This window comes from Calonectris borealis, chromosome 17, assembly GCF_964195595.1.
Source record: "Calonectris borealis chromosome 17, bCalBor7.hap1.2, whole genome shotgun sequence".
Classification (NCBI taxonomy): domain Eukaryota; kingdom Metazoa; phylum Chordata; class Aves; order Procellariiformes; family Procellariidae; genus Calonectris; species Calonectris borealis.
The window spans coordinates 9,708,124-9,734,815 of record NC_134328.1 but is presented as its reverse complement, the minus strand read 5'-3'; the positions used below and the strand labels follow the sequence as shown (position 1 = coordinate 9,734,815).

At 42.6% G+C, this 26,692-nt stretch overlaps 1 protein-coding gene across 1 annotated transcript in view; it reads left to right on the top strand.

The window, feature by feature from the left end:
• Positions 1–222: 222 nt before the first annotated feature.
• The window catches only part of ATP9A (ATPase phospholipid transporting 9A (putative)), a 64,918-nt gene continuing 38,448 nt past the window's right edge, over positions 223–26,692 (top strand). Inside the window, exons 1-8 of the mRNA XM_075166539.1 lie at positions 223–300; positions 11,485–11,629; positions 11,959–12,072; positions 15,567–15,675; positions 22,504–22,562; positions 23,169–23,220; positions 23,799–23,893; positions 25,133–25,213. Coding sequence (XP_075022640.1) covers positions 233–300; positions 11,485–11,629; positions 11,959–12,072; positions 15,567–15,675; positions 22,504–22,562; positions 23,169–23,220; positions 23,799–23,893; positions 25,133–25,213 — 723 coding nt within the window. The 5' untranslated portion in view covers positions 223–232. The remainder of the gene's footprint in view (positions 301–11,484; positions 11,630–11,958; positions 12,073–15,566; positions 15,676–22,503; positions 22,563–23,168; positions 23,221–23,798; positions 23,894–25,132; positions 25,214–26,692) is intronic.

The window sequence follows — 26,692 nt, the reverse complement described above, 5'->3', positions numbered from 1 at the left end:
ACAGAGGTGCGGACCGGGGCGGGAGGCGAAGAGCGAACCGGGCCGGGAAGGCGGAGCGCACCGGGACGGGCGGAGCGCACCGGGGCGGGCGGGGCGGGCGCGGCACCTGCGTGCTGGGAGCCCGGCGGCGGCGAGCCCGGCCCCCTCGGCGGCGCCGCCAGACGGCGGCGGGCCGGGCCGAGGCGCTGCTGGGAAGCGCATCCCGCCCCGCTCCGCCCCGGCAGCCGCGGCCATGACCGACAACATCCCGCTGCAGCCGGTCCGGCAGAAGAAGCGGATGGACAGCAAGCACCGCAGCGGGTGAGCTGCTCGGCTCGGGGCCCAGGGCTCCGCTTCTCGCCCGGCCGCCGCCTGTGTTGCGGGAGACGGGCGGGCGGTGCGACCCACGGTCCCCTCGCCTCGGGGCGGCGGCAGGATCCCCGCTCGGGGGCCTTTGCGGGATGCCCGGGGCAGGCGGGGCGCGGAAACGCAGCGGAGGGCCGGCCGGAGCCGCGCCGCCCTGCGCTGCGGGGCCGCGGTCCGAGCCCGGGAGGAGAAAGAGGAGGAGGAGTGGGGGGAGGCAGGCAGGCAGGCGCTGACAGGTTGTTCCTGACGCCATTGCCGTGGCACGCCCGGGCGGAGCGCAGGATCCTGCCGGGCGATGCTGCGCTGCGGACGGGGACGCCGGGGCTGGGGAGAGCGGGGCCAGCCATCACCCGAGCTGGCAGCCCCTTGCCTGGGGAAAAATCAGGCCGGCCCCTACCCTCATCGCCTTCTCCGTTAGAGCCCCCCAGACAAAGCGGTGCCGGGGCAGCAGCGAAGCGCGGCTGACGGACGCCGAGCCCGGCCCCAGAAGTGGGGCAGCAAACGCCCGCGGGCGCCGCCGGAATGGCCGGGCTGGCCCGGGCGAGAGGCGGTTGTGTCACCGGCTGCCTGACACCAGCCCTGCTGTCGGCCCTGTTTGTCATCCCCGCTGTTGCGCTGGGCGCGGGGCTGGAGAATGACAGGCTGGTGCTTGGGCGAGCGCTCGGCCTTTGCTGAGGTATAGCGTGGACCAGAAATGGTGTTTGTAGATCTGTAACAAAGGTCTCTGTCTAAGTGCAGAAGGCTCTGTTTAACTGTATCAGTTAAAGCAATACAATATCCTTAGTGTGGGATGTTGCAATATCCTGAGTGTGGGATGTGTTCCTAAAGGAGATGTATGTATATATTTATCCTGATATTCCCATGCAGGAAGTTAAATTAGAAAAATGATCCTTTAATACTATTTTGGTAGGAAATTGCACCACTATACAGACAGGTTGGTTTGTACACAGTGGGGTGTACAGGGTATCCAAGTTACCTGGCTGTCAATTATTGCAGTGCTTCTTTTGTCCCTGGATAATTTGTTTTTCAAAATGTGGTGAGTGATATTAGCAAAATAAACCAAAATATCAAAGGAAATCCTGACTGTTGGAGCAAGAGGAAATTGATACTTTTTCCCTTGTTTGTTATGGTTTTGGTTGATAGTTTTGATTCAGATTCCTCTAATTGAAATTGTTCCACATAGTTTATTCATTATAAGAATTATTCCTTATTATCGACATTGTTTCTAATAATTGATGTAGCATATCCGTGCCAGTTGATACTGACCTAGGTGTGTGTGATGCAGCAAGTAATTCCCCAGCGCCTGTGTAACATGCATCACTGGGCAAGTTCCACAGGGTGCAGCCACAATGGCATTAAATTTGGTGACGTGATTGAAAGGGATCAGGGAGAGGTGGATGCCTGAGAAATTTCTCAAAGCTTCTTGAATGATTTCTTTTCCTAAAGTTCTGTAATCTCCACTGAGACTCTCTTGGGTATTACGATGTGGTTAGTAGTGTCTAACAGAAATTACCCTCATCTAACCTGAGCTGTGGTTCATTGGTTGTGGACTCTACCTGATTAGCAGTCACAGAGATGATGTTTCCTGTGTTAGCAAGAAATTTTGGCAGCAAGAAGTTGTGAAGGAAGATTGCTTAGGATTTTTCTCAATAGCAGTCTGAATAACGTGGATTTGGGGTTTCTATTTGGTGTGGTAACTCTGGGGATGGGACTTGTCATATATTGGGAACTCTTGTTTTACTGATAAGTAGCCTGCGATATGTTAGTAATTGGATTGAATGATAGTGTGGATAACAAAGCATTGAAGTCCAGCAAATCCAAAATAGTATTATAAACCAAAGGAGAAATCAGCCAGCGAGTCAGGGAGGGTCCCTGGTTTCACATCCAGGATGGAGTCCTGGGAATCCTAAGCCACGATCATGACCTTCTTTTTTTTGTTCCCTCTGAGAAAAACACAAAAAAAAGCACTTCCAAGTCATCTTCCTTGATACGTATGAAACCCCAGGGATAAGCAAGTCTTTCAAGACTTCACTTTAGCATAGCCCTGACTGCAGTTTCTACTGTGGGAGTTTCCCCCCACCAGTGGGGGCAAGTTCTCAGACAGAGATTTTCGTCAGTGCGGTCTTCTGGAGTGGGGAACAGATTTCCGTTCATGCACTGAATGACTTCATAGAAATCTTCATGTATCTTAACAAAAAAGTAAGAAATACCTGATTCTCATGTAGGCACCAAAGGGCAGGTGTCATCCAAGCAAGGCTTTCATCACAGCCTCAGCCTCTAGCATACTTTGAAGAGAAGCTGGGGAGGAACTCGCACAGTAGCCTTGCAGACATGAATGATGGTACAGACAGCTGAGATCTGTGTCGAAGAGAAACCATGTGTTTAATAAACCAGTAGGAGAAGTGGTTATCTGTTCCTGAGCATAACTTTAATGTGGATCTTCCTTGCTGCAATCAAAGGCTAAGCTCTAAATTCTGCAGCTGTATGCCTTGAGTTCAGCTATATTCTTCCAAATGCTTTGCAGCACTCTCAAAACCACTACAAGATACGTGCCAATTAGGAGGGAAGGATAGCATTAGCTGCAGCAGGACTGTTGGTGGGACGGCAAGTGAGTCTGAGCTTCCCAGGGGCTTGAGCTCTGCCAGGAAGGGAGCTGCAAGTTCCTGAAGCACCCCAGATGCTCTGTTCAGTGCATGACACAAAATTTTCCCTAAATAGCTTATGGTCTCAGTCCGCAATCCTGCAAAGCATTTTTTTGAAACCGGCAAACTGCTGTGCTCATGCTGCTTCTGCACTGTAGAAAGGCCTTGATCCAGAAATGTGGGGGGAAGAATGGGGAATGAGATGGGGAAGGAGGAGCTTTACAGTAACATTTCATGCGGCCATTCCATTGTGTGTGTGTGTGTACTCTTTGGCTCTATTTAAAATGGCAAATTCCGTTTCAAAGTCAACAGAGAGAGATGGGAGCTCCTGCCCTCCGTCTGCCTGCGTGTGGGTGTGCCTCGGCGCGTGCAGAGCTGGGCTGGTTTCCCACAGACGAGCTATTTGGCACCGCGGCACTTGGCGGATGGGCAGGGGTGGGCTGCAGGAATAGCAGCACTCCTGGCCCCTTCCTGAGCCACCCCAGCTGCGCCATCACGCAGTCTGAAACGGGAATATTTGAAGCATGTGGAGGCGCATAAAAAGGCTAGGTGGTTGTGCATGGCTCTGTTTTTTTTATCAATGGAAAATTCTTTATATGCTTTTAAAATAATGAAATGTGGAAGGTTGGTTTGTATATTAAAGGTGCCAAGGACTTAACAGCACAGCCTGTGAGAAACATAGAAACATCATCTGAGAAATGTGCTTGTTGTAGAAGAGATTAAATATGTTGATGAGCTTCAGCACTAATTTGACAAATACTCTCCCAGTATTAAACAAATGTGACACTTTTTTTCAATTAGGTTTGTTTTAAATGAAAAATGCTTATGAAAGCATTTTTCGTTTGCTCTCTCAAACACTTCTCCATCAAACATGCTGCATTTATAAGTAAAAACCGCTGTTAATCTGGCATTTGACAGTCAATCTGTCATATCACTGCTTCTTACATCATCACTAAGAATGCGTTTTTGTAAACAAATATCAAAACAAAGTGAAGTATGCAGTAGACCTTCGTGCTCTTTACCACCTCCCAGTTCATGTAGATCCCTGTGCAGATTAAGGGCCACATCACTTACAGGACTCAAAGTTTTGGATACATTCACATTTTGGATACGTTCACATTGAAAGAGATGTTTTTGAGTGGTTGTGATTTTATTTGTGGATTTGTGAGTTTGTTTTTTTATTATTATTTTTGCCGAGTTATGATTTAAAATGTGAATAACAATGTGGAATAAGCTTCCCCATATAAGCTGTCTTCATATATTTTTCATGTTCTTTCTGTAAGATAATTTTTAGAAGTTCATGGTGTGCAGTGACCTGCTGGTTTACTATACTTCAGGGGCTATTGCAATGCTGTTCTTCAATGCTTCAGTTGCAAAACAGAGAAGGAGAAATGTTTAGGAATACATATTCATTTACATTTTACATTTACACATTCATATACATTTTTATAGAAAACTGCTCATGTTTCTGTAACTTTGTGATTCCCATTCCTGGAAAGTGCATGCTAATTTTATCAGCATCTCTAAGCAGCAATGTAAACTTTCAGCTGTTTTTCTAGACAATCTGTCTTTCCCTTTCAAGGACATAGTCTTCTGATTTCCTGAGGGAAAGTATTATATTATTTCTAATAATGCCAATAGTTCTCTACTGCCAGAAACAGCCAACTTCCTCCACTGACACTGACCTTGCCCTGAGCAGAAAACTTCGGAGTAATGTGATGGCCTGAGCAGCCCCTTCCCTCATCAGCCAGGTCTTTAAGCTTGATACCCAAAAATAGGGATGGTATCCAAAGAAACAGTAGATCACAGGACTATGCAATACCTGTAAAATTCTTTCAGGCAGAAATGAGTAAGTTAACTGGAAAAAGCTGATAGCCCCAGTCAAAAGGACTTTTTATTTAATGAGCACCAGGATAATCTGAAAACATGTTTGTATACTTGTTTGTATGTGCTCAGAGTACTTTGTTGCTGGTACCCAACTGAATGGATTTGTCGGGATGTTTTTTTCGAGGTTAAGATTCTTCAGTTTCCAGAGGAGAAGAAAGGGAAAAGGAGACTGACTGAAATGTTCCTTGTTAGGTTCACCACCCATCTTTCTGCATCTTCTTTCCCTTTTGCTCTCGGTATGTGTTTTGTCATCCCAGCATGCGCGCATCCCACGTCAGATATTTAGCGGCACGGCCCAGGACTTTGCACCCTAAGCGTGGCCGTCTCTCCTCGCAGTACAAGTCCTTGGCAGCTTTGGGGGCTTTTGCTTTGGCTCCCGTGAGTGTGCAGCAGCCGTGCAGTACGGGCGAACGCCGGGCTTTCACCGGTGTCGCACCACGTGTTGTGCCAACACAACCTGGTGCAGTAATAAAGGTGGCTGTGGAGACCGGTGTTTACTCACATTGCAGTGTGGGCACATGTAGGACAGAAAGGGTTCAGGCAGTGAAACTGTCCTGTCTGCAGGTGATCCTGGGTAGGTTAATGAAACCTGCCATTAGTCTATTAAAACATGATCTGCCATTACAGGCACTCCTGTTTGTGTAAAGTGCTTTGTAAGGATCACAGATGTCCTACAGAGGATTTTAAAGCAGGACTAACGAGCTTAGTAATGTATTCTTCCTTAATGAAGTTTAAGACATCATTGAAAAGTTTAAAAAAATAAAAATTATGGCAATGGAATCTCTTTGGGGGGATGATAAACATCTGCCTATAAGAATGAGCACACGATTCTGTGCTTGAGAAATGTCTGTGTTCTTGCCAAAAGCTCCTTTTCTAACTTATTTCAACAAGCCGTGGGCTGGCACTTGCGCAATTAGTATGCAGAGATAACTGTCGCCGCTTAACATTTGCACTAGCAGCAGGTTTGGATTGTGGGCTTCTGCTCTGTGTCTGCCCCGCAAAGCATAGGCAGCTGCTGGGTGGTTTGTGGGGCAAGAGGAAAAAACAAGGTCACAGAACAGGTAAGAGTTAAATGCCAGCACTGGGGTTGACTAGGTGCCTTCATAACAAAAATTCTTTGGGGATCTTTGAATGTAAATGGGATAAAGATCAGCATTTGCTGATTTTTCAGGATTTTCAGCCACGGGCGAGTGGGTTCCTTGCTCAGCACTGCACGTTCTGGAGGAGGCTTCGAGACAATGACGTAATGGGATTCCTGAGCGCTGATAAACCTCCCCAGTTAGTGTTGCAACGTGCGACTCTGTTATTGCTGGTTGTAGTATTGTGTTCATTGGTTGGACTTTTTTTTTTTTTTTTAACAAATTCCTTTACGTTGCATAGAAACCTCGTGCTTAAAAGGCTATGTAGGAGACTTCTTAGTAGAAATGCTGGATACTCTTTACTTGAGCATTGATACTACTGATAACTGCCTTCAGAAACTCGCTAGGCAGGAAGTTTTTCTTTTGTTTGTCTAATTAGGTTTTCAGTTTGCTTTCCCTGTAATTCAGGGGGTTGTGAAAACTGTGACTCTAGCCAGGCAGGAATTTCACAAAACTGTTATTTTTACACAGCAGATTCTCCTGTGCTCTTTCTTGCTTATACTTGGAACTGCATTATTTTTAGATTGATTCTCAAACCTTATAGTAACACAGCATTTGTAAATTAAAATTCTTAGAGCAACAAGTATCTTTGTGGTGGAAAAGCTACGAGAGGTCATGGCTTTGATTGCAGATCGTGTGCTAAATTTTGGGTAATTTCACTTTTGTGTAATTGCCTTCTACTTCCCTGCCTTTATAGGTGCTGTCAGTATTGGGGGCTGCTGTCTCATTTAAAACCACGCAAGTGTAAGCAATTTTGCAGTGCTAGATGTTAGCATTCACAGACTTTTATTTCCAAATTACATAGTAATTTGGAAAAGACTAAAAGCAATATAATTGTATGTAAACAGTTGGGCAGAGCGAACTCTTCTTAAGGTAAAACGTTCTGGTTAGTTTGTGGGGTTCATTTGCTGTTTTCTTATAAATTCATGAGGAAAAAATGCTGATAAGTCATTGAACTTATTAAAATGTCTAGAAGTCTGCTTTGGAGATTTAGGTATTGGTTTGAAGATCTGCCCAGATATTTGGAAAGTTCTTTGGAGTGTATCAGTGAATTTTACTTTGTAAAAACAATTCCCAGCACAAATAAAAAATATGTTAAATTATAGTAGTACCCCCTTTGAGCCTTATCCTATTGTAAATATTATGGTATAGGTGTGTAGGTATTATTGCTGTTGAGTACAATCCCTAGAAGAGGCCCAACCTAAAAAATAAGCAAAGGTAACTGGTTTCAGGTGTCTGATTACAAGGACTGACCGACTGCCTGTAACTGGGAAGCACATTGTGATGAAACAGGGTGTGTGGACACCAGGTTTGCTCCCCTGGGCAAAGCCTCTTATTTGGAGCCTTATCACAGAGGTCATTCTGAATTCACAGTCATTAAAACATGGGATCAAGGCTAATCTTGTGTGTTTTTCTCCATCGTGAAAGAAGAAAAAGACTTTTTTCTTTCTTTTTGCTCCTCTTTCTTTTTGCTCCTCTTTCTTTTTGCTCCTCTTTCTTTTTGCTCCTCTTTCTTTTTGCTCCTCTTTCTTTTTGCTCCTCTTTCTTTTTGCTTTTTGCTTCTTTCTTCCTGTAGAGTAGAGTTTATGAATTTGAGTGTTTAACACCAGCTTTACTGTTTGTCTCATGTTGGTAGCTGCCTTTCAGATGTGGGTATTATACACAACCATGAGGGGAAGAAAGATCTACTAGTTAGTTTTTCTTAACAAGAAAAAAAAGTTTGTAGATTTGACAAAAATTGATAGTTTCAGGGGCAAGTGTAACTTTTTGAAGTGGGTTACATTTAGGGTACTTACGTTAATTACGATTTTATGGTGCTACCTAGGGAATAATCAGATGGAAATCCATTGTCTTAGAAATGTTACAAATGCAGAATAACAGGCAATGTCCCTGTCTAAAGGTAAGCAGAGATGGCAGTCGTGGTGCTGCAAGTCTGTAGGAAGTCCGATGCCTCTTGTATGTACTTGAAGAGTAAAATGTCTCCAATTATTTTATTCCAGTATTTTGATTTAGGTGTGCATTGCTATCAGGGTTTTGAACTGTTTGCATTACCCACTGTGTTTATTTCTGTCAGATTTTCCCGTGTTCTCCTAATTTTCTCTTCTTCAGCAAATGAACAGTTTGCAAGTCAGAGTTGACACTACCGAGGCTTCGATAAAGCTGACCTCTACATGGTCAGTGATAAATATGTGTAGGTGAAAGCAGTGGGATTGTTACTGAAATTGGGGGACCTTTACTCTGGTTTTGGAATGGAGAGTTTGACTTGCATGGAGCTGGTAAGAGACTATTTGGCACCATCCAAAACTTGTGATTTCATGTTCCTTCAGTACTGATGCGTGGGTGCTATGTAGTGCTCTGCTATCTCGTCAGCATTTTGGTCTGAAAGCTGCTTTGAGCGAGAAAACCTCTCCCGTGTTTGGGTGGCAGCTGTATGCTTACGGCTTAGGTTGTTCTTGAGCACAGACTAGAGAAAACCCACCTTTTCAGTGTTCATCTGCTACTCTTCATGAAATATAATAATGTCAAAGTAATTTGATTATGCAAATATCTTTTTGTCTAGTTTTCAGAGCTTGTGAGAAATTATCTCACAAGTCAGCCTTGTGAAGTCAATGTCTACGCCTGCTCATGGAGCACTGAATCACATGGCGACACCTTTTCTTTACTCCTGGAAGCAAAGTTGATTTTTATTCCTCTTATCTACTGAAGGAACTGACTTAACTGATAACACTTCTTTCTGTTTATTTGCATCCAGCAGGGCGTAAAACATAAAAAAATGGTACCTTTGTAGAAAACCACCTTCTGTGTGGTGAGTTGAACTCTGTTCATCACGCTGCATGTATCTTCTGGCAAGACAATGACTTCAAGAGCTGAATGCTTTGTGTACTTCCTTAAATAGTTACTTCTTTCAGTTAGGTGTGTATTTAACTGAACTTTTGCGGCAGAATGCGGTGATTCCAGAACAGATCTTAGCGGTGGTTTCTGGAAAGATGTTTGTAAGAGCTCTGAAGCTTTTGGTTATCAATCCGGCTGATACTGGCTTTCCCAAATGTCAGTGAAAGTCAATAGGGCTGGTTTTAAAGGAACAAGGGGGGTTGGGAAGAGATTGGCTTTCGGTAAGAAGCAGTGACAACAGAAGAATAACCCTTCCGGGGTGTGGGAGGGTACAATGCTGCAATTTTGAACAGAGAGGCTTTTTCAAGGTACAAGAGGGATTGCTGGTAAGTCCTTGCATCTCCCATGAAGTAACCGATGCTCTGTTTGATTCATTGCCTCAAGTAAGGATTCCTTACATCGAGCAGTGCATGGTTTTATTCGCTAAAATCCGTGTGAGAGCTGAGTTTTTGTTGGCTGCAGCAGCCAGGGTGAAGGCCCCGCCAGGCTGGTGGCGGGTGGGCTGGGGCGGCCTGGGGGCCGCGGCGGGCGGGCTCCGGCCTGTGGAAAGAAAGTCGCAGTTCCCTGATGTTACCATTGCTTAACGAATTACATGTTAATCCTCCATGTTTTTCTAGAGAATAAGTGTTTCCTGTCACCTCATCCCGGGGTCTTTTAGTTGAGAAAAGCAGCGTCTAGCCTGAAGTTTGTAGGCAGCGCAATGGTTTCCAAAGCGGGGAATACGGTTTTGTTACGTATGACACTCAGCTGTGTGCTGGAGACGATTTTAACTTGAATAATTTCAAATATAGGCACCACGTGCCATTGCTGGGATTTATTTATTGACTCTGGTGAGTCCAGAGCTCCCTGACAGCAGTGGGGGGAGGTCGGGGCGCCGGCCGGGCCGGGGCGCTGAGGGGGCCCGCGGTGGGGTGCAGTGTGCTGGTGGTTTAAACAAGCGCTCAGGAGCTGGCTTCGCTCTCGTCTCGTAGCCTGGTTTTTAAATATCTCCCCTGGAGAGAAGAGGGAATCCTTTAATAACTCTACCAGCTTTAGTGAAGTTGATGTGGCTTTCCTGAATTCCCATGTAACTTTTAGCAAAGGCCGGAAATGATGTTAAATAAATGGCTTTAATATAAGCCTCAGTTGAACAATTTTTGGAAAACTGGCATTGCATGATATAAAAAGTAATTGTTTTGCTGGATAATTGAAACGTGACTGTATTAGCTCGGGTTTGTGGTGCTGGGGTCCAGGCGTTGGTCTGGGCTGCCCAAGCTCGCAGCCTCTGCGGTGGTGCTGCAGTGGGACTGTCACCTGAAGAGCTGAAAATACGGATTACTACAGCTAAAGTAATAAACTGAGACTGTGTAGCTGGATGTACAGTGCGTGTTCTCAGTCGATGAGAATGTATATTATTCATTAGTAGTTAACATACAATTTGCCATTAACATAAACAGAGTTAATGACTGTAATACTGTGTAAAAATAAAATCAGTAATCATTTAGTATCTAATTTCAGATTCCTCTTCAGGTTTCATTTTTAGAGGATTATAGATTTATTATTCCTTGGCAAGTGCAAAAATTCAAATATGCAAATATTAAACCCTACTGTTAAAAAAGTATAAATTTCTGAAAGAAATTACTGAAAGAGTGATCAGGCCTCAGAACAGGCTGCCCAGGGAAGTGGTTGAGTCACCATCCCTGGAGGTATTTAAAAGACGTGTAGATGAGGCGCTTAGGGACATGGTTTAGTGGGCATGGTGGTGTTGGGTTGACGGTTGGACACGATGATCTTAGAGGTCTTTTCCAACCTTAATGATTCTATGATTCTATGAAGTATGGGTTGCAGGGAAGGAGGAGAATGTCTGTCTCCATCTCCTCTTTTCTTTAGGTCATATGAGATCACTTTACATACATGCATTCCTGCTTAAGTTCAGTTTGTAAATGCGAAAGCTCCCTTTTGTTGGAGGGAGTTTCCATACACCAACAAGGAAACAGAGAAATAATAGAAATCACCTGTTACTATTTTTTCATGGGAGCTTTCTGGTGTAAAACCTGCAATCCAGGATCAGTGCAGGGGGACCTTTCTGCCTGTACCCTACACCTCCTTGCTTCCTGAAGCCCTTCCGTTCACAGGAGGAGGAAGCTCTCCCAGCAGCAGGCACTGACTCAGTGTAGTGATGAGCATGGTCCATGCTTCTCCATGCATTGTTTTCTTGAACGCAAAACGAGGAGCCTCCCCACCCCTCGTTGCTGCAGGCATGTTTCTAGCACTGCCGCAGGCCTGCCCAGCTTTGAACACGTGGTTGCGTGATGTTTTAGTAGCAGCTCCAACACCGTACGAGATGTTTGCTCATAGCTTGGCAGACCGCAAGGCAGGTCTGCAGTGGCTGTAGCAAGTGGAGTGTCTGTATTTGGTAGAACATCAAGCTCTGGGTTTTAAGATGCTCATAATACAGTGGATAATTGACAGATGAGAGGTGGTGAGTGATGGATGAAGTGATGTTCTGCTTGGCTGGGGGAGAGGGTCTGGGGTGCTTGTGTGAGTCATAGAAATGTGTTAAAAATTAACTCATTAATTAATTAATGTTCCTTCTGTAGGTGTTGTGAGTGCTTAAGATGCTGTGGGAGGAGAGACCCAAGGCCTCGTACTGTTTGGCTTGGCCACCCAGAGAAGAGAGACCAGAGATACCGTCGCAATGTGATCAACAATCAGAAATACAACTTTTTTACATTTCTTCCTGGGGTAAGTGTGAAGAAAGTTGCTTTTCATCATCACACCCCAATGCTTTCCCCAGTTTCGGTGGTTTTGCAGTAGACAGGTGCAGAACCTGGAGCTGGAGGAAATAATTAATGTTTGGGTTGTGTTTCGTGGGCCTGCTGCAAAGGCTGTCTTAGCGCAGCAACAAACCAGACACGGATCTGTCCTGAGTGTCCAGGACTACTTTAAGACTGCCCTAAGTTAGCATTTAGACACTAGAGGATCATGCAAAAATGTTTCTGGTGGTTAGTTCAATATGCGTAACTTCTGAACTCTGTTAATCTCCTCCCTCCTCTTTTTTTCTTTTTTTTTAGGTGTTGTTTAACCAGTTCAAATACTTCTTCAACCTTTATTTCTTGCTTTTGGCCTGCTCTCAATTTGTTGTTGAAATGAGGCTCGGCGCACTTTACACATACTGGGTTCCTCTGGTAGGTCATTTAAGGTTTATTTATTCAAGAAAGTTTCAGTGTTTGACAAAATTCCTTGTGCTGCCTTTTCTCTAGGATGTAAGTTTGCACCTTAAATCATTTTGTTAGCTTACTTCTTCAGGTCTGCTCTGTACACGTTGTAGTGTAGATGCCCGTTCTGGCCTTAAGCTTTATTTTGTAGAAGTTTGACAGGGATGTGAGAGGACTTTGCCCCCAACTTGTTCATCGTAACAGGCACAGAGCTCTCACCACTGGCCGCGGTGACTGCAAGGGCAGTGGCCTTCGTCGCTTCATTACTTACTTCGTGAGTAACATGAGAAAACGGATGGAGACCAGAGCAAATATATTTCCCTGGCAATGTGTGGTGTTCACACCTGCATCTGAACGTAGGCTGTGCTCATGGAGGGTCTGCACCATGGAGGGGTGTTGCACCCTCTCGAGGTGATCGCACAAGGGCCAGCGCTTGCAGGAGCCCAGACCAGCCTGGCAACTGCAGTGAAGGGCCGAAGAGCACCTTTCAAAAGTGACCTTAATGAGCAACCATATGCGCAATGATGGCAAATTATGCTCCCCTGCCAAACAGTTTGACCTGTGGCCTTGGGATAGGTCAACAGGCTGCTTCATAGTTTAACCACATTGGAAAAAACAAATGAAAAAACTGAGAAACACCACTTCACAAACCTCCCACATATAAAAATAAATCTATAGAGACATATTCACACTTGCTCAAGGTGCAGATACTCTTTCCTTCCTGTAAACTATTTGTCCTTTTCTTTTGATAGCCATGTGTTTCACCTGCGATCAAAGGAAATAAGTAATAATCAGTTTTGAAGCAGAAACTCCAGTGCTGTCAAACACAGAAAGAGGAATAGTTGCATAGAACCGGTTTCTTAAATCTCTAAAATGCACTGCATAAGCCAGTTACAACTGCTTAAATGCTTAAATATAGGTACCTATATATTTTTTCTTTTATCCCAGTAAAACTATTTTTTGTCTTTCTATGTGAATAACTTCTCTGCTGCATTTCAGCTCGTAGTATTGTAGAATAATTTTGGTTCAGAGGGATGTCTGGTCCAACTGTCTGCTCAAAGCTGTCTTTAAACTTAGGTTGGTTTAACTCATCTACCTGAGTTTTGAAAATCTCCAAGAATAGACATCCTTTTTACTTTAAAGACATGACACAAAACCAACAGAAAATTGATTAAAAAAGCACAGGGCTCTTTCTAAGACACTACTTGTGTACTGATTTGGGAAATGGTGGTGGTAAAAATTCGTGGCTCTATTGAGGGAGCTGAGGAGGGGCAAAGGAAATTTTTCCTGCCTTTTAGACTTTCAGTACAGTGAAATCCCCAGTAAAAGCCAGAAAGAAGTGAAGGGGCAGCTTTGGGACATTGCTGCTAAAATTCTGTTTGTATTAAAGCCTGGCTTTCGCTGAGTTCTCTCTTGAGTGTGTGCTGTGTTGTGTTTGCTGTATGAATCTAACGCTAGTTTCATAAGATCCTGTCCTATAAATAAAGTGTACATGCACACAGAGGATCTCTCTTTCTGGGTTTTGTATAGGCAGTTGTGACTTGTCTGTGCCAGGTGAGCAATTAGAATTGGGCATATGAACTGCCAGAAAGCAGGATAAGAAAGGTCTTTGTTCATTACTGGCTGCTAATATGAGTGTTGGGGATGGAATGACATATGAGATGACACAGTGAGTCGGCACATGTGGGAATATTTTGGGGCGATTATTTGAAGACTTTTCAAATAGCTGAAACATAAGTTGAAAATAACTGATGCTATTTTATTTTATTTTGGAAAGCATATAGGAATTTTTAGCTAAACGCACAAATGCAACTTGTAAATAGAAGAGAAATGTTCATTCTTTTCTTAATTTGTTGGTTATGGGAATGAGAGATCTTCCATGGTGGTGCAAAACAGATGGTTGTGGTCCTGAACACTGTGGGGTGAAACGCTTCTCTGAAAATACTGTATTAATGGCTTCTTACTTTCAATGTTTGTAAATATAGGATTGAATACAGGCATTTTTTTAAAAAGGAAATGCCCATCCTTGGGTCTCTTCATGTGTCTGCATTTTTAAATACTGCAGAAACATGCTACATTGCATTTCAAGACTGATATTAATTAATCTAGATTATGCATTTAGATGCATATGTACATACTAGAATTAGGGACTATTTAGTTTTATTATAGGATTGTGAGAGCTGGCAGGTGAAGTGTACCTCAGTATTTTAATAATTAAAAAAACTGCTCTCCTTCAGTCTTAGTAACTCTTAGGTCATTCTTCATCACGTTTCTTTGTTTAAAAAAATGTGAGAATTTGAATTGTTATTGTGTTTGGGTAGTGTTAGCAATGCTCCACAGCAAGACTTTTCTGAGGTGGCTGTGGAGTTCAGGTTCACAAGTTCTTTGTGCCTAGCTTAACACCTCATACACACAGTTTTTGGAGGTGTGTGCACAGCTGTTCTTTCAAAAAATGAAGTAACTTAAAGTTGGAAATTGCAACCCACTGGCAAAATCTTCTGTTTGGGTATTTACAGACATTTTCATGTGTCTTTCATGTAACCCTCGGTTTCTAACATCACCCTGCCCCCTTCTTAGTACATGGTTGCAATTTTCAAGACTACAGGTTGTAAAAAAGTCATTTTTCTTCTGTAACGGGTGAGGAGTGTTTTAACTGTTAGTGAGTCTGAGCTGAATGGTGCCTACCAAAAAAATGACTTCGTGGTGCCAGCCTCATAAAGAATTGTTTTGCATTAATTTAGTCCATTTTTTATAAAGCGAAGGATGTGATGTGGGTATTTTCCTCATGACAAGAGGAAATGGAATGACTGCTCATATCCACAGAAGAGTAGGACTGAAACCCTCATCAGACAGATATGTAATTATACTATGAGTAGTTCACATTAATATGTTTAGAGTGCTTATTTGTGTAGGTTGAGTGTGTGTATACATACAAATGAATACACACACATTATGTAAGTATAGATATCTGTGTATATATAAAAAAGGGGTCATACAAATTTCTGTATAGATTTCTGTATAAAGAAATCTCCCAGATTAGGTGAGCTACCTGGATGGCTCTGTGGTGGAGGGAGTACTGAGATTTGAGGGATTCTGTCTTACATTGGACTTTTGTGTAACCCCTCTCAGTCTTGGTTACTCACCTGTGAAGTGAGATGAAATATGTTATTTACACTCTTCAGATAAACTTTACAAAGATTTGCTTGGGAGGTAGTGGCAGAGCATCATGGTAAAGCTAAGAAACACAGCCATAATTTTTTAAGCGACAAGTCTGTTGTCAGTTTGCTCTTGGGAGTTCTGGACAGCAACACATAATATCCCTATAATGATTTAGTGAGAGAAAATAGAATAAGGAAATGCAGATTGTTGGTGCTGGTATTGATCAGTATTGCTCTTATTAGAGGCAGATGTGATTTTTCCTGACCTTTTCATCCATTCTGGTTTCCCCCCCATGCTCCTTTTAGGGATTTGTGCTTGCTGTTACCATCATCCGAGAGGCCACGGAGGAGATCAGATGTTACATGCGCGACAAGGAAGTGAACTCGCAGATCTACAGCAAGCTCACAGCGAGAGGTCGGCTCGGCGGCTCCAGCACGCCCGCTGCATCCTGGCGTGGCTGTGGCAGCGCCGGGAGTTGCAACTCAATCAAACGCTGCTGACAGTTGGAGAAGCAGAGTTCAAGGAATGGGGAGGGGGTTATGGGCTCGCAGGCATGTGGCTTCACAGCCACGCTGCTGCTCCTGCCGCGGCGGGGGCCTCAGGGGTCTGGGTGGCTTCTCGTGGATGGCTCCTCGCCAGGCTGCGGTGGATGCTGGGCTTTGCTGAGGGTTTCCTAGGGAGATGCACAGCTAATGCGAGAGGGGTGTGTGTTGATTGCTTCAGATAACTCCAGAGCATCATCTTGGCGACTGGAGGCATGGGGAGCGGGCAGCCAGTGCGTTTACACGCGCAGGAGCCTGCTTGGTGGGCTGGGAGTTCGCTGCAGCCGACACCAGGCAGGGGTAAACTTCCAAGCAGCTGATGTGGTATTTTTAAACCCTGCTTGCTCCTAACTCCAGTGTAGACCAAAAGTTCTTTCCCAATTATTGTCCCTTCTTGGTGGATTGGAGTCACCAAAGAAAATGAAACTGGATCTGAATTGCTCTAGGTTGTGGAGGTGGATGTTTCAGAAGGGAAATGTGTTTTCCTTCCTGCAAAGCTGTTTCGCAAGAGAAGTGCTCCATAATGTTGCATGGATGAGGGGAGGGACAGACAAATACAGCAAACAGCATAGCAGGAAGAAAACGGGAATGGAGCTGTAGTAGATGTGTGTTTGGGGTTTTTTTGTTTCTTTTTTCTTCTGATTTTGGTAATAGTGCATCTGTTTTCCCCCTGCATGTGTTTTTTGCTTGTTCACCCTGTCGGTAAGAGGGACAGATGTAAGAAGGATTCCTATGAGCTACCAATTAATATTCTTTAATGGAAACAACAAATGTGTGCTTAAAAAAGGGAGGAGGATCCACATAGGCAGATAATTTGCAAAAGCACTTTACTAGAAGAATTAAATCTAGGTCTGTAAAATTGATAGAAGGTGGTTATGCAGAGGTAGATTCAACTAATGAGGGTGAAGGTAGGCTGTGTTCTAGCGTCTGGGACTGGGGACCCTTTCAGCACGGGTACTGCAAATCATAGTTAAGTACAAGTACTCTGTGTACTGAAGGAGCTTGTGAGTGCATGTATTAAACTAAAGGTGACTTGCTTGACATACTGACATGTTCCTTCACTTATTGAACGTGCATTACCAGTTGAGTTTCATAGTTTTTTCTGGGTTGTACCAGACAGGGACTTACATCATGCAAGTCCTTTGCTAACTGTATGTTATCACTTCTTTTGTGTTAGCAGTGACTGATGTAGTTCCTCAATATTGGGAATATCTTCTCATGAGTTTTTTTGTATACATTATCTTTAGCCTCCTTCTCCAACTGTGAGGAGTTTGGAGACCTCATTTGTAAGTGAGCCCAGGCTGCAGCTTAGCTGTGTCTGATCCCTGGCTCTGGCCATTGTTTACAGCTGCGCCATACCTAACAAAGACATTTAAATTCTCGTTTGAAAAATCGAATGCTGCCTCACTATAGTTACTCCTAGTACCATGACAATCATGGTGAGGCCAGGGTTTTGTTTTTAAAAGGGGAATGAACTGAATTTAAGCAACTTCTTTTTTTTATTTCCAGGTTTTTTGTTATAAAAGTTTATACCCCTGAATTAAGATGCAGTGAACTAGATGTAATAAAAATATGCTGCTTTCAACACTTGCACTTTTAAGAATAAGGCTGCTTTTTAAATGTAATTGCTTAAGGCTGCATATATTTCACATGCCGAGAATTATGAGGCAACTCTGAAGTTGAGTTTCTGAATATTAAATCCCCTTTTAATAACGTGTTCTTACTACAACACTTAAAATGCTTGGCAACCAACAAAAGCCTCATCCAAGAGGGGTGTACTACATCTATTTAAAGATATAAAAGAGTTGCCTTCTGGATTCTATTCAATGATCTATAAGGGGCCTGACCTCTCCTTTAGTTCTTTTCATATTGCTATTACGTTTCCCATGAATGATTTCCCTCCCCCCAGTCCTTTAACTTCTCTAATTTTGTGAAAGAAACCAAGAAGGATTGGCAGCTGGGCACTAGCTGAAAATCTTAAGCCACTTTATTTAACATGAATTTGGTGCAGAAACAGGAATGAGACTCTGTAGCAGTATAGTTTAGAGTAGGAAGGATACCGAAAATTATTTATGATTGTCTCGTGATTTGGGGAGAAAAGTAATTTTCTGTCTCTCACTGAATCTCAGTACTCAAGTACTACTTTTCAGGAGACCTGAACATCTACTTTTCCACTGATTCAAACGTTAGCACCTCTGAGAATCACCTAGAAGCAGGGAAGTACCTTGTGAGGCCACCATGGCTGGGGGATGGAAGAGTGTTGGGTTTGTTTTATTGTATCTATTAGTACAGTTAGAAAAACTAGGCAAACTTTCAAGGAAGCTCTTCATCAGGTCAGAAGTAGAAGCAGCAAATATCGAAATAAGTTGAGAACAGTTGATCTTAACCATTAATTTTCAGTGTAGCTGACAAAACTCCAGGTAGGACTTGCCTTGGACTGTTTACAGGCTGTTTCATTTTTTTGTTGTTGTTGAATAGCACGGTTCATGCTTCAGGATATTGGCACAGCCCTGTGCTGAAAAGGGGCAGTGCAGAAGGGTACTGATGCACAAAAGCCCTCTGAAATGTTGCTACATAATTTTTTTAAAACTTCACAATAGTTTCACCTCTAAAACCAGTGTTTTGGGGGAGGGGGATTAGGTGAAGCTCGACATTGAGCACTGCTGTCTTGAAGATTGGCTATAATGGATCTAATGGAGCGCTGTAGCTTTCTACAAGCTATTTTTATTTCTCCTGAGTATTTGCACTAAGCTGCAGTTAGGGTGGCGGGAGAATAGTTTTTCCCATCTCCAACATTGGCCTCCCAGTGCAACCCCACGGATGTAAATACATAGTTAGGTCTGAATGAAATCAGGGAGACTTAAGCACATGCTTATATGCAGTTTTGAATAGGGATAGAAGTAAGCACAGATTTAAGTGCTTTCCCGAATTGGGATCCTCTTGTCCTCTTTGTGTGCTGTTCCTTGCGCCCTGTGCAGAGCCGCGGCCGCAGCGCGGCCGGGCACAGCTCCTGCTGCTGGCCGGGAGCTCTCCAGCTCCAGCACACCCACCAGCCTGGTCCCCCACCCCCGGGGGGTTATTTTGGATTTGCAGCTTTGCTCCTGTATGTGAAACTTTTTTCATGCACTCTTCTTGTTAAGCTTTTTAAGATTCACTAAGCTGCTTGCTTTGTAGAGAAAAAGCGAGAATCCTCTTTGGATCACATTTTACTTTGAATATGGTTGCAGAATTCCAGGGACTAATCTTTTTGGAGAGCAGTGTGAGGCAGAGTAGGTGGTAGTGTATTTTCTGTATTTTCCTTTATTTTACATAACATAAAAAAACCTCCACCCTGATCTAATGATATGATCCATTTATGTTCCAAAATGATGAAACCAAACTTCTGGAAAGCATTTTTTTTTTTAATAGAAAGCTCTCAATTTAAAGGACAGTTGTTTGGATTGTAATAAAAAATAATCAAATTTCAATCCCCCATTCATAAACCTACAAACTGCCTTGTGTTCAGAAGTCTGTGTGCTGACTTTCTGCTTGATAGAAAGCTAGAACTGTGCTTGCAAATTCTTGGTTTGTTTTTCTTCTCTCACAGCCCCCCTTCCCGGGTAACACTGCATAATAGAGAGAAACTCTACAGAAAGAAATGGGAAGAGACCTCCTACTGCGGGGTGCTACTTAAGATACAGATCATTGGCATTTACCAGCCATATAAAAACAATATTTTCCCAAACCCTCTGAGTCCTGCTCCACAGTTTATACACCATAAGGCTGCAAAAGCCAAAAGTTTGGTGTAGCACATCCAAACAACCCTTTTTTTTCAGATGCATTTGACTTGTTTTTAATAAACCTCTGGCTTCATCTTTAATGCCAAATTAAGTGTTTTGATCTGTACCTTAGTGAAGCTCTGCAGTTCTTTTGTGAAATCTTGACTTTAGTGCTCGCATGGTAGAAAAAGGCATCTCTTCTGGCTAATATATTTAGTACTTTAAATAATCTGCTTTATGGTACCTCCATCACGCTGCAGATTTGATGATAATTCCAAAGGCCATAGCTGAAGTTGGAACAAACTGTTTTGCATTTTATTGTGTTTACTTTTTTGTCTTAAAAAAAAAAAAAAGAATCAGGATACAGCAAAGAATGAAACAAATATCAATCAAATATTAAGAATTTATTCTTTTTTTAAAAAATAAGACATCAAGACTAGTTGCTTTTTTAAGTTGTGTTAATCACTGACTTGTATTCTGATTAACTTCTGAAAATATAAACTGGAAGCATTGTAAATGCTAAATAAAGCTATGTGTATTTAGAGTAAGCACTTATAGATGCATTTATAAAAGCAGTAATTTATTATTACAAAAATACTTTAATAGCAGAGCAATATTGGGAAATGAAGCAGTTGTGTTATTAGCTAGTTTCTTAAACGTGCGTGAGAAAACATCTAATGTTTAGGAGGTAGTTTCCCCACAGAAAGAAAAAGGAATTACAGAATTCCCAAGATCAAAATAAAACTAATTCAAGTAAGTTGCTTTATGGGAGTCCTGAGTCAAAGGAAACATCTGGTCCCGCGCCTTCTTAGCAGGACATATGGTACATACTGCAGAGATGTCATCCATGAGAGGCCATGAGTATGGCTGGAAAAGCAGAATTAGCTTTGCTACCTAAAAAGGGCATCTCATTTATACAGGAGTTATAAAAACATGTATTGGTTAGAAAGGTCCTCTCTTTCTTAAAACAGCTGAGGTGGGAGGGTTATTGAACAAAACAAATCTGCTCCAGCTGCTTTGATTTTTCTCGTATTGGAAAAATTTTAAAGCAGATGATGCTGTTCTCAGAATAATGATCCAAAAAGTCTTTTATGTGCATAATGGTAGGAAATCATCACGATGTAGCTTTGTCCAGGCATTAATTTTTCTTTTCCAGTGTGAATTTACATCATTAAGGAAAGTGCTGCAAAAATAAGTTTCCATTATTGAACCCTGCAGGTAGTGCTTCCTATACTGACAGTCACCAAATAAATCTGTGTGGTCTTTAAGAGAAATACCTAAAATATGGCTAAACAAATCCATCTCTCCTTCCAAGAGCTCTTTTGCACAATGGTTTAGGAATTGCTATGCCTGTGTGGGGAGAGCACACAGGTTTTTTTTCCTCCTTTGCACAGGAGAATATTCAAAAGCACTTTTTGTTGTTTCGTGAATAACCGTATTAAAAGGGGAGGAAGAGATGTTATCTGTCAGACCCTTTTAGTGTCATAGTACCTAACTTTGTATAGCCCATACAGGAGACTGCCAGGGATGCTTTTTTGGATCCTCTTGGAGTGCGGCTTTTCTTTTCAAGCCTCTGCGTAATGGACTCTTAATCCCCGGTATGCTTCCTGCCCCGGCAGAGATGTCTTTAGCCCAGCATTCGTTTTGTTTACCCTTTTTTTTTAACTAAAAATCTTGCAAGGCAAAACCCAGAATCTACGAAAGACCTACGAGATATTTGTGAAATGGGCCATGACTGCTTATAATTTGTAGGAATAATTACAGCATGTAAGGAAGTCTGCATTTATTAGCAGCAGTGATGAAGCATGTTGTTAAGCACACAGTGTGTCACCAAAGCAGCAGGCTGCCGGGAGCCCAGAATGGCTTTCATTGTTAATTTGGAGCAGAAACACTGAAGCATATCCTGAGAAGGATGCTAATGAAGGGACTGCCAGTAGGAAAATCCTAGTGACCTTTGTGCTTTGTGCTAATTTCTATTCCCCCTCCCTTCCCCCTTCTCCTTTCCTCCTGAGCTGCTATCTGGCCAGTTAGCCCATGAATTTCGAGGTACAGTAGGAGTGTTGTCTGTGCTGGGGTGAGCTCCACGTGCCTCCCCCACTTCCACTCAAATCACAGTAGATTAAAGAGGCTTTTGTTGAAATATAACAGACAGACACATAGAGGCAGGGTTCAAATTAACTGATTATAAATCACTAGTTAGTCTGAGAAGCCAAATCTAGAGCTGGCTAATGATTTGAAATTACTAGCCAATTGTTAAATTAATCCCCTGTTTTAAAGCAACTGGGAAATGTTTGACAGCTGCAAAGAAATAAATATTTACACGTTTTCTGTAGGACCTGCGCTCTGCAGGGCTTGTTCAGGCTGTGTCGGCCGAGAGGCAAAGGAGAGGTGGTAGAGCTGAGCCAGATACAAGAGCTGCGGCATGGAAGGAAATGAGCCTGGTTTTTAAGATGGGCCCATTTCACTTATGGCTTCCAAGTCCTGGCTTGAGAGTTGAGCTTAAATTTTAACCACCTGGAGAAGAGGAGTCAGAAGTTGATGGTTCCCTATTGTAATTTTTCTGTTCTTGCTCTGTTGTCTGTCTGACGCCAAAAGTATTTTCAAATTCCTGGGTTAAGCGGTATGAAAAAAAGTTTAAGGGCTTCTTTCAGAGTTGTCACTAGAGAGTGACCAGGGGGGTTTCTGCGTCCAGGGCTGAGGTCTGAGCTGTTAGACAAGAAGCTTTCAGCCCTTTTCACAGATTGAAACCTACTGCTTTACCCAGTGGGAGCATTGGGCTTGGTAATTCTTTACAGGGCAGCATTGCCTAATTCTTGTGATAGAAACGTTACCCGTTTTCTCCAGAATAGTGAATTGGAAGGAAGGGAGGTAAGGAGCATTGCACAGCACTCACAGACCCTCTCCTGCTGCTGCTCTAATGCACTGATATCTTTCCTTTGCAGGGACTGTGAAGGTGAAGAGCTCTAATATACAAGTGGGTGACCTCATCATTGTTGAAAAGGTTAGCCTTTATGTGTATCTTTTCTTTGTAAAGTACTTTTTTTGCAAGACCATAGAAAATGAGATATTTTGAAGTCACATTTTGTTTTACGATAGGCTCAGAATATCAAGTGTTGAACACTAGTTACATTATTTAGTTGCTTTTCAGGGTTTCTCCCTCTCCCCCCGCCTCCTTTTTCACACACACTGTACATGCAGCTATGTCCTCTAAAACTATTAGTCTGAAAATATTCAGTACAAAAAAAAAGAAAAATGGTAGCTGTAGACTCCAGGTACATGCTTTCTTCTAGCATGGGATTTCTTGAAAGGAAATCAACATTAGTTTAAAATTTCTTCATACTTCTAGAGTTACTCACTAGCTCTTTTGTAAACCTAGCTGTTGGTCAGTCCAGTCAGTGGGAGCTGGCACCAGTTATTATTCTGCACTTGGAATTCTGCAGGGAAGCGAGTTTAGGATTCAAAGCAAAATGAATACCAAGCTTCAGTTTGACAAAGAAATCCTCTTTCTCCTCCATACCCGCTTTGCTTGTCACGGTGGGGCTGTGGAAGGCGGTTGCACACGCGTGCAGGGGTGTATGCACAATAATGGCCTTTCTTCTCCTAACAGAACCAGCGGGTCCCTGCTGACATGATCTTCCTGAGGACGTCGGAGAAGAATGGTAAACATCTGGAACCAATTGTCAAAATAGCCATTAACCTTTCACTGGTTGTTTAGAGAAAATTATCTTTTGGAAATGTGAAAGAAATAGATAATAGTAAAATTTTAGAGAGACAGAGAATTCAAATGCTTTTATGGACCACCACTTCTCAGGATGTTATACTCTGTTTTTGTTTGCTAATCAAAGAACGTAGGTAGTTGAAGCCAGGGTAAATGAATCAGGTTGCACAATGGTTTGCATTATAGATGTAAATCATTTTACTTGCCGTTCAGGTTTGTTTTGTTAAGTGTGGGATAAGGAAATGTTTGATCAGAAGCATTAAAAAACATAAAGACTAATGACAACATTTCAAATGTCTTAAAGATACAGTGCAGAGTCTCACTGTATTCTGGACTAGTGGCAGGAAATGAATGTGTGATGCAAGAATATCGTTCTTACGTTATTAACAAATGTTACTTGAAATCAGATACTGTTTCCAAAGACAGAAGTATGTCCTAAATATATAGCTCATTTCATGAGCTATAGGCGTAGCTAAGACAGATCTGGAAAGAGCACTGACTGGTGTTGAAAATCCACAGGGTCTTGCTTCCTTCGCACTGACCAGCTGGATGGTGAGACAGACTGGAAATTGCGGCTGCCTGTTACCTGCACTCAGAGACTGCCAACTGCTTCTGTAAGCTGCCTTCGTACAAAATACTCTACTTGGTAAACACGTGTTATCTGTTTTACCTGAAAAACATTCAGGTGCTTCACTTAATGGGCTGTTTTGAGAAACAGGTTAATGCAGCATTGTGCTGCACAGGGCTCAGTGCATGTTACAGATTAGCATTGGAAGAAAGAATATAAGGGTAAGCCGGCTCTTCCCAAGCTCCAGGCAAGATTTCAGGTAAGGTGAAGCTAGGTGCCGCATGGCTGTCACCGCAAAGCTGTGCAGATAGGCACTGGGGTTGGCAGCTAGAGAATGACCTTGCAGCAGGAGGTGGCTAATGGTAGGATGTTCTTATTTTCTTTTTCTTCTCCAGAGACCATTGCAGTAACTTACTGCAGGATAGGTCTTGTTGAAGGATAGGTATTCTTGTCGTGGTACTTCTCAAATGCTCCCTTTCATTCCTTGCACTGCAGTATGTTCAGAGGCACAATTCATGCATTTTCATGAAATGGCTTCAAAGGCAGTTAAGTTTTCGTTGCTTGCCTTTATGAAAGGAGGAGTGTCACCATGGAAGCTCCACTGTATGATCTGAAATAAGCATATAACCTCCATCAAACGTGCTGTTTCCCAAAATCTCTAGCTAAAGTAGTTTGTGTGTTTTTTTTTTTTTAAAAAAAAGGGGGGGGGGGGCAGGGGGTGGAATCTAAGTACCTGTTTTATTGATGTTCTATCTGTAAAAAGTGCAAGAAGTTTATTTTATACAAAGACTTTGAAGCAAGGCATTCTCTCCATGGAGTGAATAGTTTATGCATGTGTAGGAGTCACTGCCAACTGAAAAACACTGCAGAATTGGCATATCTTCTTGTCACCACAGAACTGTTCCTAGTGACACTAGCATCTTAAACTAAATATTGAGTGATAGGATGTTCCTTGGTTGTCTTGGAAGACTAGTCCAAACCTTCTTTGCTACTAAGTAATAAGTGTCTTAGGCTGTCTTGGTTATTCAGGCTGAAATTTCTTTCATGGGGCACCGACATCTAAGTAACTCCCAGGAGTCTCTCAGATATCAGTTCAAGAAATACTCTTCAGTGAAGCTGGTACAATTGTATTTTCTCTTAGACAGTTGGACTCCAATAAGTAATATAATGTAGTAATTATCTTAACTTGATAAGTAACTCTTGCTCAAAGTATTTTGGTAGAAACATTTGTACGTTATTAAAATGTTGTTGTCTAATTGTCTGCCAAAACATGTCTGTTTTATAGGACCTACTGCAAATCCGATCCTATGTATATGCAGAAGAACCCAATATTGATATACATAATTTTGTGGGGACCTTCACAAGGGTGAGTCTTGTTGACATATGCTTGAAATCATATATGTAGTGTTTGCTGTGCAAACCTGCTGAATGCTACCAGGATGCCAGAGTTTTTCAGGAGAAACATTGAAGTCTCTCTTGCCATTCCTTGTCTCTTCTTTTTCTTTCTTCTCCTTCTTCTTTTTCTTTCTTCTCCTTCTTCTTTTTCTTTCTTCTCCTTCTTCTTTTTCTTTCTTCTCCTTCTTCTTTTTCTTTCTTCTCCTTCTTCTTTTTCTTTCTTCTCCTTCTTCTTTTTCTTTCTTCTCCTTCTTCTTTTTCTTTCTTCATAAAATCCATGAAATAAATCTGAAACAACAATATGGTTATTGAAGGTTTGACTTGGAGACAATGTCATAGGCTGTTTGGGATTAAGGACCTTACTCTGAAGGTATTAGACCTGAACATTCGGATGGAGATTGTAGTTATATGTTCATGGTGCCTGTTCAGAAGGAAATCTGGACTACCATGGACTCTGTAGGATTAAAATCCTTTAATTGTGGGAAGATAGGGGATTTTAGCTAGATCAGGCAAGAGCAGTCTTAATTCGGAGTCAGTTGGTTTTTTGCCTTCAATTGCATGCAACCTATGTGAACTCAGTTATATCTGCCCCCTATTTCAGAGGGCAGCAGCTCGGAGCCACTGTGAAATATCACCATTAAAAATACATATCTTTTGACTTGTTGGGAAGACACATTGCTCACTTGGGGCAAAAGGTTGGGTTTTTTCCCTCTCAGTGGGATTATGAACATTTTGAGGGATTCATCAAATACCTTTGGGGAGCTTTCAGAGGACAAATGGGTTTGTAACAAATAGGAGACAGTTACAGCTTTTTAGAAGTTGTTTGCTGGTATTTTAGTTCGAAATTGTAGGTTTTACCCTTTTATGGGGCACGGTTTGATCTGGTTTAATAGTGCTGGCATGGAAGAGGAATTTGAGCGGCTTGGGGAGGCAGTTCCTGCATAAAACCTACACAAACATTAATTTACTTTCTCATCCAGAGGTACAATTGTGTAGAATTAATCTTTTGGTGCCTAAGAGGAATAGCACTTTCTTGTAACTGTTGTCTGGTGTGTATCAGACAACTTTCCAGGCATCACTGAGCAGTCCAAACAGGTTCTCAGTGAGACCTTACAGTAGCAAGAGAAATGCTATTAATCTGCATGAGCCAAGTGAGGGAACACTTTCCTGTAGTCCCTGGAGATCTGCTGACAAATCCCTTTCTCATTTATGATTCCCAGGGGCCTTCAGCAGGCAGAGGTATCTTAATAGATTCCCGCCCCCCCGCCTTCTGTTCCACTGAAACAAAGTGCTCATGTTTTTAACCCAACCAGAGATTTACCTGGGTTTATGAAAATTCTCCATCCTATCAAGAAGCCCTCTACCAACTCTCCCAGCATCCCTTTCCAAACAAGGAGATCCAGTCAGTCTATGTGACTCTTGTCATTAATGCAAAAGACCAGTGGGTGAC